General features: G+C 40.3%; 1 protein-coding gene across 5 annotated transcripts in view; it reads right to left on the bottom strand.

The window, feature by feature from the left end:
* The window catches only part of PRP39-2 (Tetratricopeptide repeat (TPR)-like superfamily protein), an 89,141-nt gene extending 71,320 nt beyond the window's left edge, over positions 1-17,821 (bottom strand). For all 5 annotated transcript variants that reach the window (XM_088974575.1, XM_088974576.1, XM_088974578.1 and 2 more), the window contains exons 1-3: positions 17,537-17,821; positions 17,277-17,380; positions 16,797-17,026 (exon numbers count right to left, since the gene is read on the bottom strand). In XM_088974575.1, the coding sequence (XP_088830701.1) occupies positions 16,797-17,026; positions 17,277-17,380; positions 17,537-17,576 (374 nt within the window). In that variant the 5' untranslated portion in view covers positions 17,577-17,821. The remainder of the gene's footprint in view (positions 1-16,796; positions 17,027-17,276; positions 17,381-17,536) is intronic.
* Between the last annotated feature and the right edge of the window lie 477 nt (positions 17,822-18,298).

Here is an 18,298-nt window from a genome sequence, read left to right as displayed (position 1 = left end):
AGTACGTTTACCTTTCCGCAAAGCAATGGGTAGATCAATCTCAGATGCCAAGTGGGGTTCTGGTGCCAGATCCGTCGATGGAGATGTAGCCGTAGTAGTAGCCGATGCACGTGGGCGATGTGTATACACATGACGAATAGGTGGGCGTTCAACAGGTGGTGGCACCGGAGGCAAGGATTTAGTCACAACTGGAACAAACTGGGAATCGACAACGGAAAGTGGAAGGGGAGGAGGTGATGAGAAGGAAGAAGCATCACCATACCCCAAAAAGAACGGAATAGACTCAAAGAAACTGACATCAGCACACACAAAGGACCGTCAAGAACCAGGATGGTAACACCTATACCCTTTCTGGGTCCGAGAATAGCCAAGGAAGATGCACTTGAGAGAACGGGCATCAAACTTGTCGTTCCCAGGACCCAGATGATGGACAAAACAGACACACCCAAAAGCTCTCGGCGTAAGAGGGAACGGAGACAAAGAGGGAAACAAGACCTGAAACGGAGACTGACCATCAAGGATGAACGTGGGCATCCGATTAATCAGAAAACAAGAGGTAAGCACTGCATCACTCCAAAAAGGTTTGGGAACATGCATGTGATGCATTAGAGATCTTGTTGTTTCAAGGAGATGGCGATTCTTTCTCTCAGCCACCCCGTTTTGTTGTGGGGTGTAGGTACACGAGGTCTGATGTATAATGCCGTGTTGGTCTAGGTATTCCTAAAATGATGAGGATAAATATTCGCGGCCATTATCAGAACGAAAAACTTTGATATGGGTACCAAATTGGTTGCGAATTTCAGCATAAAATTTATTGAAAATGGTAAACAATTCACTTCTTTCTTTCATTAAATAGAGTCACGTCATCCTTAAAAAATCATCCACAAAAATGACAAAATATCGGTATCCATTATATGACATTACTTTATAAGGACCTCAAACATCTGAATGAACTAAAGAAAAAGGACTCGACACACGGTTATCAATCCTAGAACTAAAGGAAACACGATGGTGTTTCCCAAACTGACACGACTCACAATCCAAAATAGAAAGCTGACTCAATGACGGAACCAAGGACTTCAAGACTTTGAGCGACGGATGACCAAATCGGCAGTGCCACTGGAGAGGAGAAAGAGATGACTGGAGAGCTATTGAAGTTCTACCACCACCACCGTCAAGATAATACAGTCCACCTGCTTCATGCCCTCCACCAATCTTCATCCTCGTCTTGAGATCCTGAAAGACACACATAGAAGGATAAAAGGTAATGGAGCAGTTAAGTGATTTGGTCAGCTTACTAACAAACATAAGGTTAAAAGGCAATTTAGGAACATACAGAACTGATGAGAGGGATACAGGATCTAGGTCAACATTACCAACACCACAAATTGAGGATGTGGAACCATTAGCAAGGGTGACAGATTGTGATGTTGAGCAATGAGATAAGGAGGAAAACACACCTGGAGTTCCAGTCATGTGATCAGAGGCTCCAGAATCAATGATCCAGGGATTGGGTGTAGATGCCAGACAAGCCATACCTGAGTGAGCAAAAGTTGTTGTGTTCTGCTGTGATTGGATAAACCTCTCATATTCATCACGGGGAACGCTCACCATCTCCTTCATGGGACCATCTGTGGATGTAGGAGGTAACTGGTCAGATGAATGATTCTCCTGTTTAAAGCTGGAACTTGAGTCACCGGTCGCGGCATGATTGGCCCAAGTTGAGGGAGGACTATGTAAATCATAACAACAGTTGATGGTATGTCCATCCATACCACAATGAGTGCACTTCCTCGGGCCTGAGCTACGTCCTCTACCACGGTCTCCCCCTGAATCTCTGCTCCTAGTATGACACCACCACGATTATAAGTAGACCCACCATTGCCACCTCGGCCATATGCAGAACCACTACCAACACCACGGTTAGACTGAGCTCCCCGAGCTCCACCTCTACCACCACGGCTCTCGATGCAGCAAAGGACGATCTATCTGAGATATTAGAGTTCTCAGTAGAACCGATAGAAATCCTCCGAAGTTAAGCAAATACCTCTTCTAGGGACGGAAGAGCTGATCCCCCTAATATCTGAGCCCGTACTGGTTCATATTCAGACTTTAGTCCCACCAAAAATCTAGTCACATCAAGCTACTCTCTCTGTTGTTGCTGAATCTTGACATCAGAAGTGAGAGGATGATAGACATTCAACTCATTACGTATGTTCCTCATGTTGTCATAGTACTCCTCAAGACTCTGATTGCCCTGTTGCAGATTAAAGTACTCTTGATAAAGCTGATAAACTCCGGTTGTATTGTCCTGCCCCGAATACAATTTTTTTCGCATGGTCCCACACGTCTTTGGCAGTATCAGGGAACATGAAGTTCACACTAATCCTGGGTTCCATACTGTTCCACAACCATGTGATGATCTGAGCGTCCTCTTGCTCCCAATCTTCATACTCGTGAGAGTCAGAGGAGGGTTTCTCCTCTCTGATATGTTTTACCTTCTTCTTTGCCTTTAGAAAGACTTCAACAGATTTAGCCCAAGGCACATAATTCTCTCCATTTAACTTAATGGAGGTCATCTGAACATTCAGGTAGTCTGTGGGCACCATCACACTAGGTTTATAATCATTACTGTCTCCCATTATGTTATCACCAATTCTGCACACTTGCTGAATTCTATTATCACTGAGATCTACACACTACACACCACTAGGTCACACCTGTCACACTGATTGCAGCACTAATTGTTGCAGGAATGTGTGCTCTTTACACCACAAACCCTGCTCCTACAACTACCTGAAATCTCACCACTATATGATCATATCTCTTCCTTCAACATGCACAAAGAAACCAGCATAAACCCTAGCACTTACTGACCGAAACACTAGCAAATGATCTGAAACACACCTCCTATTTAATCCATAACTGATATCAAGAACTGAAATCTCTTACCTTATCGTTGAAGTAACACCCATGCGAGCAGGAGAGCAGTCCACACACAACAGCCGCTTCACACACAACAGCCACACACAGTTCGGCCCTCTATTCCTCCTCTACTAGGAGAGGGCGATCTCAGAAATCATAGCAACCGACCACATACAACCTGATTGGAGGCATAGAGACCCCCAAGGGAAGAGGGCGATCACTCCTTTTCATCCCTTTCCCTTATCTCCAATCAAACACAGAAAAAAAGAGGAAAACCCTAGATAGGGTGCGTAGAGAATGAACCCTAGGCAAGCAGAAATCTAGGCAGATTTAACCTGCTCTGATACCATGTTAGAATTCAGGTCTGCCTTAGAGTTCGGCCTGACTAAGTTCAGTTATGTAGAAGAAGAAAGAGTGATAGAGAAAGAGAGAAAGAGAGAAAGAGAGAAGAGAGAATTCTGGTTCGAACTGAAAGAGTCAACATGACATCTCCCATTCGGCCAGTAAGGATTTATATTAATATTAAAACATAACTGAAAAGACCTATGTGCCCTTACTTAAGTTAAGAGCACATATTTCAACACAACATTACAGATCAGCAACATCAATCAAGGTATAAAGACAGAAATACCCCTACGCTAACAGGAACCATCTGCAATTTTAACCTTTTGATTCCCTGCACAGGGTGTATATGAAGAAAAGAATTGCGAAGTGCCGGTCATATGATCAGTGGCACCTGAATCTAATATCCAGGAACCATTAGACTTGGTACAAGCAATGGTTGCAGTGAAAAAATTACTTGACTGAGCTAGAGAATAAGATGGGCTAGAATTTCCTAACGATTGAGATTGAAACATTTTATATAAGTGCTCTATTTGTTCCTTTGTGAAAGGAAGAGACTATGAGGATGATTGCTGCCCTGGATCCGAATTGCTTACTTGAAACGCGCGGACACCTCCTCCTGACTTGTTGTCACTGCTTGATTTTTTCTTCCAACCCGTCGGTTTCCCGAGTATGCCATGGCTTTCTACAATGATCACACCCAAGGCCTCTGCTTTCCTCCTCGTCTATCTCCTTCTAAGTCTGCACCTCGGGCCACAAGAGCGGACCCTTCATTCTCTGTTTTTGTTTCACTAACATTCTTCAACATCACTTTCCGCCGTGCTTCTTCTCTACGCACTTCTGAAAAAACTTCTCTTATAGTCGACAAGGGCTTTCGCCCTAAGATACGTCCCCAAACCTCATCGAGTTCTTTATTCAAACCAGCCAAGAAAACAAATACCCGACCTCTTTCTATCTTCTTTTTGTACCAAGCACTATCACTCGGACTTTCCCATTCTTCTTTTTCAAATAAATCCAACTCCTGCCAAATAGCCATCATCTCATTATAATAAGTTGTTACTTCACATTCACCTTGTTGCATCTTTAACATTCAAGCATTCAGTTCAAATAGTTGTGAATGATTGTCCAAATCCGAATAGGTTTACCTAACAGCTTCCCACACATCGCGAGCCGTCGACAGGAACATGAATGGTTTTCCAACCATTGGATCCATGGAATTGATCAACCAGGCGGTAACCACCGAATTTCCAGAACGCCATTGCCTGTACTTTGGATCATCAGTGGCTGGCGGTTTCACTTCGCCGTTCAAATAGCCGAGTTTCCCTTTGTCGTCGATCACCAACCGCACAGACTGAGACCACTCAAGATAATTTTTTCCATTCAATTTGTGAATGGTAATTTGAAGAGAATTCTCAGAAAGAGAAATAGTCGCTGACTGAATACCATACCGCCGGTAGCATCCGAAGAGGCTGAACCAGAGCCAACCATGGCAGCCTTAAAATTTATGATCGAACCCTAAAGCTCTGATACCATGTGGCGAAATATAGAGGGAGAGAGAAAAGAGAATTTTCTTTATTGATCATAAAAACATGTTGAGCATACAACTTAAATAAGAAAATATAGGAAAGGCAGACCCCTAGAATCTCTCGCAATCAGGGATTGACTAAATCTTTCCCTTAATCCAAGGATATGACTTTCCTAAAATTATTCAAATCTAATCCTTCCTAAATTTATTCAATCTCTTAATTAATCAAATCCCATCTTTCTTACTTTACCGACAAAAGCAATGGGGAGAGGGGACAGCCTTGTCTTAGGCCTCTGCTAGCGTTAAAATATCCTTTTGGTTGCCCATTAATTAGTACTAAGAACCATGTGGAGCTTATACATCCCTCAACCCACTAAATCCACTTTTTTCCAAACCCCATTGATCTCATTGTTTCCATGAGACACTCCCAGTCTACTTTGTCGTATGCTTTTTCCAAATCAAGCTTCACAATCACACTTGGTTTGCCATTCAACTTCCTCTCTTCAACGCATTCATTTGCTATTAGGATGTTGTCAATAATTTGTCGCCCTTTGCGAATGCAAATTGATTCGGGGGGATGATTTCACCTAAAACTTTCTTTAATCTTTCAACTAGAACCTTTGCTAAAATTTTGTATTCACTCCCAATCAGGTTGATAGGTCTAAAATCTTTTGCTTCTAAAGTACCCTTTCTCTTGGGAATCAAGCATATGAAATTAGAGTTATTTCCTTTTTGATAATAGCTGAATGATAGAAATCATTAAATACCTGTATTAAATCTGAACTGATAATGCTCCCTGCAAGATGGCTTTTGCCCAACTTGCCTTGCAAGCTACATACATGTATTTGTCTTTGAACACCTCACAGAACCTGCGAGGTAGATGTGGCTCTGCAAGGCAAAACATTTCACTCTTGCGGGACGAAATTGTTCCAACCTCACAAGTCCACTCACGAAATCGTTGTAACTTTACATCTTCATGTTTTAGAACATATTTAATAAAATTGAGGGACAGAGGGAAAGGATCTGTGATAGAATAAGAATTGGAAGAAATTGATATCTTTCAATTGAGAAAATAGTACATATATATACAGCCTTGTAGATACTAAAAAGGAAGAAAATCATGCAGCCTTGCGGATACTAAAAAGGAAGAAAATCATACAACCTTGTAGATACTAAAATAGGAAGAAAATCAAAGAAAGAATAATTCCTATAATCAAGCTATTCCTAATTGGGCTAATACCACATATTTACAGCCTATAATTACAACGTATAATCTCGTAACACTCCCCCTCCAGATGGAGCATAGATGTCAATCATGCCCAGCTTGTTACAAATATAAGAAACCCGAGCTCCATTAAGAGCTTTTGTAAAGATATCTCCTAATTGCTCTCCAGTCTTCACATATGTTGTAAAGATCAAGTTTTGTTGAATTTTCTCACGAACGAAATGACAGTCTATTTCAATATGTTTAGTTCGTTCATGAAAAACTGGATTCAAAGCAATATGAATTGTAACTTGATTATCACACCATAGCTTCGCTGGAACTGAGACTTTAAGACTGATCTCAGTTAAGAGTTGAGAAACCCACATAACCTCATACGAAGCTTGTGCCATTGCTCTATACTCAGATTCTGCACTAGATCGCGACACCACATTTTGCTTCTTACTCTTCCACTAAACCAGATTACCACCAACAAAAACACAATAGCCAGTAGTGGACCTTTGATCAATCTTGGAACTTGCCCAGTCCGCATCAGAAAAACACTCAATATTACTGTGACCATGATTCCGATACAGTATCCCCCGTCCAGGAGCTCCTTTCAAGTAACACAAGATTTGTTCTAAGGCTGCCCAATGATGCACTATAGGAGAGGACATAAATTGACTTATAATACTAACTAAGAAATGTCAGGACGAGTCACTGTGAGATAGTTCAACTTTCCAATTAATCTTCTATATCGTTCAGGATCATCAAAAGCATCTCCATCCTTTGTGAATTGCTGATTAGGAAGCATTGGAATACTGCATGGTTTGACTCCCAGTTTCCCGGATTCTGTTAACAAGTCCAAAACATACTTCTTCTAAGACAGGAAAATGCCTCTTTTACTCCTTGCCACCTCAATCCCCAAGAAGGATTTCAAGGATGAGATTCCCTTCGTGTCACTCCCAGTGATAACAATATCATCTACATATACAAGTACAATGATGCCAAATGTGGACTGCTTATAGAAAGCAGTATGGTCAGATTTGCTCTTCCTCATCCCAAACCTCTCTACTGCCTGACTAAATTTTCCAAACCAAGCTTGAGGACTCTGTTTTAGTCCATACAGCGATTTTCGAAGACGACAAACTTTCCTAGATTCCCCCTGAGCAACAAACCCAGGTGGTTGCTCCATATAAACCTCCTCCTGAAGAACTCCATGCAGGAAAGCATTTTTAATATCAAGCCGGTAAAGTGGCCAATCATATGTAGCTGCCAGAGAAATAAATAATCAAATTGAAGTCAATTTTGCCACAGGGGAGAAAGTATCAAAATAGTCCACTCCATATGTTTGTGCATAGCCTTTGGCCACCAAGCGAGCCTTTAGGCGAGCCACTGATCCATCAGAATTAAATTTGACTGCAAAGACCCACTTGCATCCAACCGCTTTCTTACCAGCAGGTAAATCGACCAGATTCCAAGTACCATTCTCAATCAAGCCATTCATTTCCTCAAGCATGGCATCACGCCACTCAGGATGAGATAAGGCCTGGTGAACAGATTTGGGAATCCCTACAAAATCAAGAGAGGCAACAAACGAACAAGAAGTAGAGGACAAACGATCATAGGTAACATAAGAGGGAATTGGATAAGTACACTTGTATTTACCTTTCCGAAGAGCAATAGGTAGATCATATCACTGGGCATTGGATCCGATGACGAAGAAGAGACCAATGTCGGACTTGTCACAGGAGGATTAGTTCGTTGAGAATAGACTTGAGTAATAGGTGGTTTTGGTTGAGAAGGTGGTGGTGGTGGTATTGGAGCAACACTAGCGTCTGGATCGGTGACATGATACACTAGTAGATCATCACCAACTTGTGGACACACAGGTGTAGATGGAGCGGTAAAGAAAGGAAGATGTTCATGGAATGTAACATCAGCTGACACAAGATACTTATTCAAGTGAGGAGAAAAACACCTATACCCTTTTTGGAGACGAGAGTATCCCAAGAAGACACATTTTAATGACTTGGGGTCCAATTTGGAAACTTGCGGACGAACATCACGAACAAAACAAGAACATCCAAAGATACAAGGTTCAACAGGAAACACAGATTTATTAGGAAATAGAATCTTATAAGGAATTTGATCATTTAGAACAGTGGAGGGCATGCGATTAATCAAAAAACACACTATAGAAACAACATTAGCCCAAAACTGTTTAGGAACATGTGTTTGAAACAAAAGAGCCCTGGCAGTTTCAAGAAGATGTCTATTTTTTCTCTCAGCCACTCCATTTTGATATGGAGTATCAACACAAGATGATTGAAGGAGAATTCCATTCTGAGCCATGTAAGTCTGAAAGGAATCAGAGAAATATTCTTTGGCATTATCACTTCGCAATGTTTGTACAGACACATCAAACTGGGTTTTTATTTCAGCACAAAAGGTTTTAAAATGTGAAAGCAACTCAGAACGAGATTTCATTACATAAAGCCAAGTCATACGAGAAAAATCATCCTCAAAGGTAACAAAATATCGAAATCCAGTCTTAGACATAATGGGACAAGTTCCCCAAACATCTGAATGTACTAACTCAAAAGCATGACTAGCCCTTTTATTAACTCGAGAAACAGACGATAGATGATGATGTTTTGCAAACTGACAAGACTCGCAATCTAAAGAAGATACATCATGAAACTGAGGACATAACTTCTTTAACAAAGGTAAAGATGGATGCCCCAACCAACAATGAGCTTCAAAAGGACATAAAGTACTGAAACAGGCAATGGTCCGGGATTCCTGGGTATCCAAAATGTACAGACCTCCTGATTCTCGTCCTTTACCAATAATCCTCTTCGTCATAAGATCCTGAAACCGACAATGATCAGGAAAGAATGAGGTACAACAGTTAAGAGTACGAGTGAGTTTGTTAACAGATGCAAAATTAAAAGAAAATTTTGGTAAACTCGATACGGATAACAAAGAAAGTGTTAGTGTGGGATTGATAGTGTCAGAACCAAGGACAGAAGAAATAGAACCATCTGCTAAGGTGACTAAAGAAGAAAAAGTGTGTGATTGAAAAGTGGAAAAGAGACTAGGATTACCTGTCATATAATCTGTTGCACCAGAATCAATGACCCATTGAGAGGAAGAAGAAAGAAGACATGTATTGGTTTTACCTGACTCAACAAGGGCAGTGATGGACTGAGAGGAATTCTTTAATGCCTTTTGATACTGGGTAAATTTCGCATACTCATTTGCGAAAATTATAATGGTTTGATCTGATGATGGACGAGGAGCATCACTCGTAGTTACAACATGAGCTGACTGAGACCCAGAAGACTTGGTTTTTCTTTTGCAAATTTTGGCACGTCCTTTTAGTGTGACCCGGTTCATGACAATAGTAGCAAACTACTCCCCCTGTGGCCTGAGTTCCAGCATTCCGACCACTACTACTGCCACCTCTGCTACTATTCTGAGAACGAGACCGGTTAGTTAATCCACTATTCTGACTGACAAGTGCACTAGATTGTTGTACAGGTGAGGTATGGGAACTAGTATCTGTACGAAAGATCCTAGTAAAGACCTTTTTTAAAGAGGTAATCTCAAGATTAGACAGAATATGTGACTTAGCACCATCAAATTGAGGATTAAGGCCAGCCAGAAAACTCATAATAGCCATCTGTTCATGTTGAGTCTGCTGAACTTTGACATTAATACTGAAAGGTAACAAGGCGTTCAATTCCTCATAAGTGCGTTTGAAATTCATGAAATAGGTCTGAAGAGACTGATCCTATTGTTCAGCCTGATAGAATGTTTTGCAAACATAAAAAATACGGGAAATATTTTCTTTATTAGAGAACAGAAAAGCCAAATATTCCATTAGTTCTTTTACAAACTCAAAGTGAGAGACATGATCGACGTACTCATTCTCAATAGAATTACGGATTTGCAAAAACAATTGAGCGTCAACCCTTAGCCATTCAATGCAAGTCTCATCAGTAGGAGGGTCCTTAGTCAGATGGTTGTCCTTAGAGATACTCCGTAAAAACAAACAAACAGTCTTACTCCAGTCTAAATAATTAGTTCTGTTTAGTTTTTTTTTCAGTGATTTTAGACAGAATGGGGATAAAACTAGGCATAGCCAAGTTCTTTTGTTCAACCTCATAAAACACACTTTTAACAACCAGCAAATCAAATAAAACACACTTAAACAGAATCGGCAGCAGATGCAACACCCAAACAACAAGAAATCACAACTGGCAGCACCGAAATATCAATTGTATAAGAACAGAGAAGAAAGACTTTCTTGATATGGGCAAACAAACACCACAGGAGTAACACCGAGGCTGAGACGATCGTCAGAAAAGAGACCGGTGAAGGTGGGTAAGCCGATCTAGGGATTCTGCTTCCACTGGTAGGGGCGGTGAGATGCAGATGTTACTTGGAATGGGTGACTTAGAGATCGTAGCTGCTGCTCACTTGAGCAATGTACAGAATTCAAAGCTGCTCACATGGGCAGCAAAGGGAAGAAGACCATAAATTAATTTCAGACTGGAATCGGTGTCTCCAGCTCTGATACCATGTGATAGAACAAGAATTGGAAGAAATTGATATATTTCAATTGAGAAAATAGTACATATATATACAGCCTTGTAGATACTAAAAATGAAGAAAATCATACAACCTTGCAGATACTAAAAAGGAAGAAAATCATACAGCCTTGTAGATACTAAAATAGGAAGAAAATCAAGGAAAGAATAATTCCTATAATCAAACTATTCCTAATTGGGCTAATACTACATATTTACAGCCTATAATTACAACCTATAATCTCGTAACAGGATCGAACAGCTCTCTTCCTCTCTTTTCTTCCATTCTCTTCTCTTCTTCCTAAACCTTCTACTGAACTTCTTCTTCTCCCTCCTTTTCTTCTTTCTTCATTCTATTTTCAGATTTACTGCAGGTGTATTTTGCAACTAGATATTGTCACTCTGCGAGGCGGTCTTCCGCGAGGCAGGATTTAATAGTTTGGTGAGGCAACTATCACAAGGTCAGATTATTGCAGCCTCACAAGGCGACTCGTGAGACTCAACCAATGCTGCCTCACGAGGGAACTTACGAGATTAGAGTATTTTGTCTTCACAAGGCCGAACCAGTTCCATTTTCCCAATGGTTTTCTGTTATGCTGCAAGGCCTTCATTTTGTCATCCACTCTCTCATTATGTATATTGATTTGGATTTACTTCTTTACCCTTAGATACATACTTATTGTCCTGCAGCTAGACCCTCTTGGCCAAAAAGGATTATTTGTAGGGCTATAATTTCAGATAAATCCAGTCTCCGATTTGGTGTTCCAAATGATGATACCGTTTGTTATAGTGGACTTTCATCAGTTGCTAGGTCTCAAGAGATGAGCCTTTAGGGAGCAGAGAATATCATCACGTTGGGATAGCTGTTCATCAGCTTCAGCCCTTTCTCATAGGGCAGGATGGGTGGAGGATCTCTTAGTTTTTTATCAAGGGTGGAGGATCTCTTCTATATAGGGTATGAAAGGGTGTCATTTCTGTTGATGAATAGTATGTAGAATTGTACCAAAACTCAACCCAGGGAAGCCAAAGGTCCCAGCATCTTAGTTTTTCCAGCAAAGCACCAAAGTTTCCAAGCACTTGTTTTCTGTTTGATTGTTAGTTTAAGGGTGGTTACTGGTGGCATGCAACAGTCTACTGCCTTGGGCCTTGAAATACTCCAACCAGAATTTACTCATAAATGTAGAGTCCCAGTCAATAAGAATGGATTGGGTGTCCAATGTAAACATGTCACTTCTTGAATGAAAACCCAGGTCATATGTACTGCTGTATATGGGTAAGATAGGGCAGCAGAGTGACTATATTTGATGAGTCTGTCCAGGACCACCATAATAATTGATTTTCCAGAGGAGACTTGTAGCCTGTAATAAAATCCATTCTGACATCATCCCAAACCTTGTCCAGCACCAGTAAGGGATGAAGGAAACCTGCAGGCAATTTTGTGTTTTACTTGTATTGTTGGATCATCATTCTCATGATCGGCCAGTACTAGTGAGAGGCTATGCATTTGTAAGTTATCAAAATGCTGGAGTGGCCCCCTACTGTCGACTCATTAAAGAGCTGGATAAGTTCTGTAAGTAAGGATGATGAGGCAGGCAATGATAAATCCTTTTAGTGTAACTGATAAAAAAAATGACGAGGCAGGCAATACGAGATGACCTTGGAATTTGTAGATGAAACCTAAGTACTTGAGCAAGGAGACCAACTTGGAATTTGAAGCAGACAGAAGTTGGGCTCTGATCTTGGCTCGTATACAATAGAACTGGAGGGTTCATGTGTTTGTAGTACTTAAGAATTGACTAGTTCATTTCATGTTTAACAGTAGATGGGCTTCAGTCCATAAGATAGTATGTCTAACCATTTGGGGTAAATTGCATGGAAAGCTTGTCCCAATCACATACAGTGGGGCTCAAACTGCTTAGCCACTAAATACCAAGGATGATATCTGCCCCTTGAAATTCTGAAGGGTGGAGATCCACTGTGAATCAGTTCCTTTGTATTTTAAGTTCAATACTATGGCATATCCCAATACAAGTTATATGGTTTCTATTGGCCACATGTACTGGAAATGATTCAATAGGTTGAACCTTCAGGCCCATTTGGAAAACTATCAGCTCTGTGATAAAATTCAAAGTACTCAATTACTCGAACTATCTGTTAGAATGGAAACCAGGCAGTTCATGAGCATACCTTCCACCCTCATCATTCTCAGTGTTGGCTTGACCATAAGATCTTGCAATGAGATTTCTAGCACCTCATCTCTGTCTTCCGTTCCAACACATTCTTGTTCCGTAGTGTAAACCGAATCTTCTTCATTGTTTTATTCCATTCACAATACAAAGAGTTGTTGCTTGACTTGCTTCTTGCACCTGTGACCGGGAAAGAATTTCTTGTCACCATTGTAGTAGAGCCCACACTCATGCTAGGCCGGGAGAGAATCTCCATCCAACTAAACTTCTTGAGAGGAAGATTGGAGCTGTTGCGGTTGGATTTGTACTCGCTCAGATAAGATTGGACCAGAGGAGACTTGAAGATTGGTTCCTAATGCCGGTGAAATCTTTTAAGCCAATTGGTCTGTTCCTCATGGAGTCAAAGCTAAGCTTGTAGCGACCATGATAGACACCAGCTGCAACACTTCCACTTCAATCCAAATATCTTCCCTAAGTCCTCCCACAATGCAACCTACTAGTGCCTTCTCAGGCCATCCAAAGACATGTGAGGCCAATTTTTTAAACTCGTTCTAGTATTCTCAGATAGATCCAGTCTATCACAGCTTTAAATGGGCTTCATCAAAGTCTTTATAGCCAGACAGGATAAATCTGGCACACATAGCCTTCAAGAAACCAGGCAACATCAAATGAGGATGCAATCTGTGATACCATTGATTAACAAAGTATTTCCTCACCCTCCATGTGAACTGAAGCTACAACTACTCGCTAGTGACCTAGAACCTCATTGTATTCAAAGAACCACTCTGCTCTGGATCCAAGATCGGATTGTCACCTGAGAAGAGAGGGAAGTCCAACTTAGCTGAACATAAATTTCCCATCAGTCACCTATTACTGCCTTGAGCCTTTCTCACTCCCTTGCTCCCAAGGAATTCAGTTGTTCACATTGAGTTACCATCATTGTTAAAGCCTCCTTGATCTCTGCCAGGTCTGCTTACCTCAGGGGCTTCTTCAAGGGAGCCCTTCCTCCTAAACAAGAGAGAGAGAGAGAGAGAATTGAGAGGACTGCCTAATTCTTACTCAAAGCGCCTTATATAGGCCCATACATAAAAGACACATGATACAAGCATGATATCATAACTAACTTGATTTACGTAACTTTCTAATGTATACATATTTGATGGGTGCCTGGGTGGTCTTGGGCCTTGGGCACTATTCAGTCTTCCTTGTAACCAGAAAGCTGATGGGCTTGGACCCTCTAAACAGGCTAGGTCTTAGAAACATAAAACATTCCAAGGAGCTTGAAATGACAGGACCAATACAAAAAACAGCCTGATACTGCCATATTTACTAATGAAGAACAATAGTTACAGATTTGATTTTGAGCCTGGTGTCCAGTGTCCTCCAAATGAGCTCTTCTCCAGTCATTCCTATGACCTATCTTTACCTTAGCTAAAAAGTTGGAAAGATCACTGGTTTGATGCAAGGGCCTAAGCTTCTCTTGTCATGTGTCAAAAGGACCAAGGGTCACCAATCCTTGAAGATAGCCAATTGAACACTACCTGGAAGTATCCAATCACATTATCATAACAGTCCATCTCTATCCGCTGAAAAGGCAATTTTAATGCTTGAAGGAGGGCAAATAAAGTATATCTTTCCATATTAACAGAAAAACAAGACACACACTGCATCAGTAAGTTACCATGCCTAACAAGTCAAGTTGATGTTGTGTGATAACAGATATGTCTACATCTAATTCTAAAAAATAAAATTTTTATTCTTTATTTATCTTCAAAAAAAATATAAAGGAAAGATTAAGTACCTCTAAGACTTCCCATATACTTGGGAAACATTGTAGCTAGATAATTTGGACATATTTTGTGGATGACAAGTTGACAATCCATATGGTGCTGGTTGGGCACTTCTAAGAAACAGCACCAGAGCAGTATTCAATACATTCCCAATCCCAAATGCTAACCAAATGTCATTACAAATTTTTAGAATTGATAGAGAAACAGAAATGGGCCTTTGGGATGTTTATTTTCATTAGATTTCTGTGCTGATTCTATGTGTTTTGCATATTGTATACAGGTTTGGTAGAGAAGTTTCAACAAGTTAACTAGATAATCCAGGAATCTTTAAAATGGAGCACATTCTTTATTTATTTATTTTAGGGTCTAAAAGGGTATGATGTGCTTCCCTCTCTACCCTCTATTAATCAAGAAAGCTTCATCAGCCCTATGATGTGTCCGAACTTAGCCCTTCGTTGTGAATCTCTTCAATTAAGAAAGAAAAAAGGTAAAGCTTTCAAAAGTTAATATTACCTGGTCAAAACTCCAATAAATTGGTGGGATGTAGAGCTGAGGTAAAAAGAAGAGTAAATACAAGGCAAATCCAGAGGACTTCCCATCTGATGGACAGTATGGATTGACCACATCATCTTACAATGTGCAACAATAGGGTTGGTTCTCTGGAGAAGGCATTCTAACTTCTTTCCCTTCCCCTTGTCTGATAAAGAGAGAAGAATTCTAACTGATCTGTTAAGAAAGGCCTTTTTATATAATATGTCATCTTATATTTTTTTTTGATAGATATATGTCATCTTATATTATACCATGCTGTATGATTAGACGCATAATGCTACTTTGTATTATATATAGAAAAACTCAACTTTACACATATATCCCCTATTTGGAAAATGGTGAGACTTTGTCTTTAACCATATGCTATAATGGACTTGTAGAGTTGTACCTTCCTGCCTAAGTAACACAGATTTAAAGTGAAACTGCTCTGGAAAATGTGTACCAATTGTTCAAAGGCCAACACATAATCCTGAATATGCTTCCGATTAACTGGACGATACTTGGAATTGGAATAAGTGGTGGATTTGTTTGGCTTGCTTTCAAACCAGAATTTAAACCTTGTGGAGGAGGATACTTGGAGTTGGAACTGGAATGCAGATGGTAGTTTCTCTGTGAACTCCTTTGCCAAAGTGCTTTCAGGTGGGGAGATTGGAAATTTTCCTGCTGTTAAAATTTGGACCCAGATTCCCCCTTCTAAAGTGAATGTTCTTCTTTGGGCAGTGACTTTGGATAGAGTCCTAATTAAACAGAACCTGACCAGAAGAGGAATTCTAATCGAGAACTTACTTTGTGAATTCGGCAGCAGTATGGGATCATTTCCTCCTTTCAGAAGGTTTAGCATGGGTCATGCCAAAAAAGATGTCAGACCTGTTATGGAGCTGGAATCTGCAAGGACTTTCTAAGCTGGCTAAAAGTGTATGGTAGGCTATCCCTGCAGCTGTGATCAATTCCATCTGGATGGAAAGAAATAGAAGAATTTTTCAAAACAACACAAAGGATATAGATTGTCTTATCTCCTGTGCTGTGGGAAAATTAGTATCATGGACTGCAGGGGTTAAAGGACTCCAGCCTCGGGTATTTGGAGCTCAGCTGAGGTCCAGAAGTGTGTTTGAGTTGTAATGTAAGCTGGGAGATTGTTCTCAGCCATCTTTCTCCTTTTCTGGGGCCTCCTTGTATTCTCTGTTTCATTTAAATAAAATTACCTTACCTTCTACAAAAAAAAAAAAAAGAAAAAAAAAAAAAACTGGAGTATAATCAAGGACCATAAAAAAGAAAACCATCTAATTGGTGGTTTACCTCAGAAAATGTATATAATTCCCAACTTAACTCTATTAAAGCTTAGTCCTAACTATAGTCTCCATGGGGTCAGTATCAGTTGCAGAAAAAGTACATGATATTACTTCAAAATCATGTAATTCAAAGTGGAGGTATTTCTAGAATACTAGAATCCTCAATTATTTTTGTCATCTAATCTAAAGATAAGATGTTAGATCCAAATAAAGTAACCAATAACGATGTAATGGAAAAGAAATAACTTTTAGCCCTCATGAGCCACAATCATGGTTACAACTTCTACTTTATGCTGAAAGTATAACTTTCAGTTATTAGTTTTGACCATTTCTGGAATCAATAACTTTATTATAATTATATACCAAATTTTCTTAGCATCTAAATTACCTCCGAACATCAACTGGATCTTCAAATAACAACATACCAAAGCTACAGTATTCGACCCACAGATTAACACAGTAGGTTGCTGACTGCACGGCTCGTTCATAAACCTCAACAGCCTTGTCAATAGTGTTTAACCGTGCCATGTGATTAGCATACTTCTTCCAGTAACCATAGCACAGTGGGTACTCAGACAAGAAGGAGTCATACACTAAAGAGATCTTCCCCATATCATCCTGCAGTGTTTACACAAAACGCATGCATTATACTCCATCCAGCATCCCAATAAACCTCGAAGCAGTACAAATCCACAAATTCATAGTAAATTGGAGCAAACATAGACCAAACGAAAAAGACAACCAGAACAAGGAAACTTCCCAGAATTACAATTTTTTTTCTACACAGTGAAGGAATTTTAAACCCAAAATTATTGAAAAGAGAATGTAATGGTTGGACTTGGAAATAATGGAATAGCAGATCACTTACAGGTGATGCTTTTTCAATCTCTGCTATGAGTGAAGTCCATGAATCAAAGTCACCTGAGCATTTTGTAATTAAAGCCTCGAGATTCTTGGCCTCGTCAGAACCAACTATATTAAAAGACCAATCGATGACCCATCAGTTAGTCTAACTGATTTGGATTGCAAACGAGCTCTACTCAAAAGTAGGGGAGATTGAAAATATAAATCAAATAAATAAGAGAAAAATCTGAGATAATTGAATTTTGGGGAATGGAGGGAAACCACCTGGCTCGTCGAGATCGTTTGATGGGTCGGATGTATCCATCAATATGTTCTTAATCTGACCGAGAAGCTGGAGGTGTGGATTTCAGTTATTCAGTTAAGACTTAAGAGTGCGCGGGAACGAAACCCTAACGTGAAATGTTGCTTGTCTGGGTCTAAAAATGCCGTTGGGGGCTTGCCGTCTTGGGATGGGACCTTTTACTTCGGGAATTTGATAGGTAGGGTGGATCTCCACGACAATATACTTACTGTTGGATTGGAATCATCTTAACGAGTTGCAACTCAATCATTGGTTTTTGATTGAGGACTGTAGAAGCTCATATACTCCTCCACGAGGTGTTCAGCCGCAGTGGAATCCAGCCGCGCACATTGGAAACATTTCGTAGTGGAGATATTCCTAATATGCGGTTGTATGCTATTTGATCAGAGCTTTTATTTGCAGGAGATCCGAAATCTCTTCTTTTCCTCCACGTCAGAGATCAGACTGGCATCGCAAATCTATAAGGGTGATCATGGGCCGGGCCTAGCATCTGCCCAGCCTGGCCCAGATCCTGGTCCTGAAATATAATTCCAAGCCTGGGCCGGCTTTGGGCGTATGTTATTGAAGTTTGATTGGTCAAAGTCCGTCCAGCATCATGTTTTTCCTGAGCCCGGGCCGGATTAGAAATGATCACTCCTATGGCTATGCAAATCTAATCCATCCATTTGATATATCTTGAAACTGGGATCAAAATCCACGGATATAAATAGAGCATTTCATGCTAA

The sequence above is a fragment of the Nelumbo lutea genome, chromosome 3, assembly GCF_056320005.1.
Source record: "Nelumbo lutea isolate HS-2025 chromosome 3, American lotus-T2T, whole genome shotgun sequence".
Taxonomy (NCBI): domain Eukaryota; kingdom Viridiplantae; phylum Streptophyta; class Magnoliopsida; order Proteales; family Nelumbonaceae; genus Nelumbo; species Nelumbo lutea.
This window is presented reverse-complemented; position numbering and strand designations above follow the sequence as displayed.